This window comes from Montipora capricornis, chromosome 7 (assembly GCF_036669925.1).
Source record: "Montipora capricornis isolate CH-2021 chromosome 7, ASM3666992v2, whole genome shotgun sequence".
Classification (NCBI taxonomy): Eukaryota; Metazoa; Cnidaria; class Anthozoa; order Scleractinia; family Acroporidae; genus Montipora; species Montipora capricornis.
The window spans coordinates 7734722-7737221 of record NC_090889.1 but is presented as its reverse complement, the minus strand read 5'-3'; the positions used below and the strand labels follow the sequence as shown (position 1 = coordinate 7737221).

General features: G+C 35.0%; 1 protein-coding gene across 1 annotated transcript in view; it reads left to right on the top strand.

The window, feature by feature from the left end:
* LOC138058144 (probable ATP-dependent RNA helicase DDX60) overlaps positions 1 to 2500 on the top strand; it is a 92916-nt gene that overhangs the window by 67993 nt on the left and 22423 nt on the right. The window contains 2 exon segments of the mRNA XM_068904027.1: positions 253 to 338; positions 439 to 611. Coding sequence (XP_068760128.1) covers positions 253 to 338; positions 439 to 611 — 259 coding nt within the window.

Sequence of the window (2500 nt, the reverse complement as noted above, 5' to 3'; positions counted from 1 at the left end):
GCACATATAAACCTCAGATATTTTCGCTGTTACACTCTCGGACCAAGTTGAAGACTATAATGCTTACCAGATCTTTCTCCCGTTTTGATATTAAGTGGTAAGTTTTTTATAACGATCCCTAAGTTACATGCTGGGGTAACATGCAGGTATGCGATACTTCACATTGAAATTCGTTAATCATATTTTTATCCTTACCTCACACCTATCCTTTTCGGAAAAAGATCTTAGACAATCATTTTAACAAACTTGTAGATGGTTGCAAGCTGCACAGGACTTTCGTCAAAAGCAAGATGGGCAAGACAAGGGAAAACTGAGGAAATCGTACAGAGTCAGGCTAGGTATATAAGAAGTTGTTATTTTAAAAGCAATCCTTTGTCCTAATTTCTAGTTTTCACAAGGAGAGAACTCCTTACTTTTTTTTTCCTTATCATTGTCAAGTTACGTGCGATGAACGGTACTCGGATTTGGAAAAAAGCATTTACCTTCCCAAGCGAGTTGCTTCAAGTGATGAGGAAATTTCTAAAGAGAGAATGAAGTGCGAGGGTAACAATGTCTCTAGCACGGAAAACTTTGTCAGCCTGCATCCATGCGCTCAACTAGCAACCAAACAGGTTTGGGTTTGTTCAAGTATACGTAGTTTTCCCACTTTCCATAGAGTATGTGCACGGCGGTCATGATGGAGGAGCGAAACAAAAGAATGATATTCCTTTGGGAATAAAGGTTATTTTATGCAAATATCTTTATAATTAATTGTTTTGGCTCTTCCAACAGGGCCGCCCTGCACCTACTCTATACATTCATATTCTGATAAAGTTCTCGCCCCGTAATTTCGCTCCCGAGATGGAATAGAGAGAATCCGAACCGAAAGCAATGGTTCTTTTAACCATCCTTTGGAACTACAGTATGGAAATCAATTTAATTTGTGACCTAAAAGAAATCCGTGCAGCATAAGAAACTGAAACACCATGGACCTGTTCACGCTCTTGAGTGCATCATGGGTAATCAGAGCTAGATGGAGAGAAATTCAAAAGTTTGTGTAGAAGTTCAGAACGATGAAAAGTATTCATGATACGCAATTTTGTTTTTTTTGCTTTTTTATTTTCCAAAACAGAAGGTATGCGCTCAAGGGTGCAGCCGAATGAAGTTGGGGGGAATGGCTATTGTAGAAATCATTTTAGTAAACAGAGTTTCCGCCATACATTTCCTGTAATTCCAAAGGCACAAAATTACAGAGAATGTATGGAGACAAAAAAGGGATATTTAGGAATTCCAAAAAGCAGATACCAAGTCCAGTTCATCTCAGTTGTGAAGTTGAACTTATAATTTGTTTTGTTTGTGAAGGCGAAAGTCTGAAAAGTAGAGACATGAACTATTAATTTTGCTTTGAATTTCCCTACAAACCTTTGATTTTCCCGCAATGTTGCCATAATACATTACCCATGATACACTCAAGAGCGTGAACTGGTCTATTCTGTCAAAAACGGAAAAAAAAAAAACCAGCAAATACAGATTTAAAGATGGAAAAAAACATATTGGCTGCTGTTGCCGAAATTTTTAAAGGATATATTATCCCTCCCGATTTCATTGTAAAATATAAATTGAAGAATAAAAAATATTGTGAACTCGCGACGTTTTGATATCATCACGACACCATTATCAAGTGACGGATAAAAAAAAGAAGTTGAGTTAATATACACAATCACACACAATCGGACTCCATTCGAGCAAAAGTATTTGTGTGAACCATTAATTTTAGGTGTCTTAATCTCCTCCTTAATCAACTATTTAATTTATACTAGACACTACCATTATTTATTCGCTTGAAAATATTTGACACTCCACTTGCATATAAGAACTCAGTTTTTTGGTTTTCTCTTGATAATGGTGCCGTGATGTTGTACGTTTACAGCACTTTTTATTCTTAAATGATTAATCAAACGTAAATTTATTAGAATATAATTTAAGACAGTTTTTTCGTATCCGACCATTATTTTATTTTATTTTAAATTGGTAGACATATTCAATATAGGTGCAATAATGGTGGAAAAGACAAAAGGTTTAAGGTTAATAAGTCTTTACCAATTTACAGGACAGGAGAATGAACAGGAAATACAATTATGTCACACGAGATTACCGTCTTAGCACGATTTTAAGACTTTATTTATACACGTATATATTTGTTTTACATTTAAGTTTCCTTTTGCTATCTGAACTCAGCAAATCAAAAGGTTTCATACAGAAATATGTTTTTGTAATGAAGAATGAAATTAATTAATTTATTACATCCATTTAGAAATCACTGGTGATCCTTGCAATCTAGTTAGCTCTCAGCAGTGCAATTTATTCCCGAATCGCACCATTTTTTGCTCTAAATAACACCATTTCCCCAGCAAATGAGAAGCAAAACCTCCAATCAGATTTCAAGGCTTTTGTTTAGGTAACCAATCAAATTTCAGGAAAATAAAAGACAAAAAAAACCATTGTGTGGCGAATTTTTTAC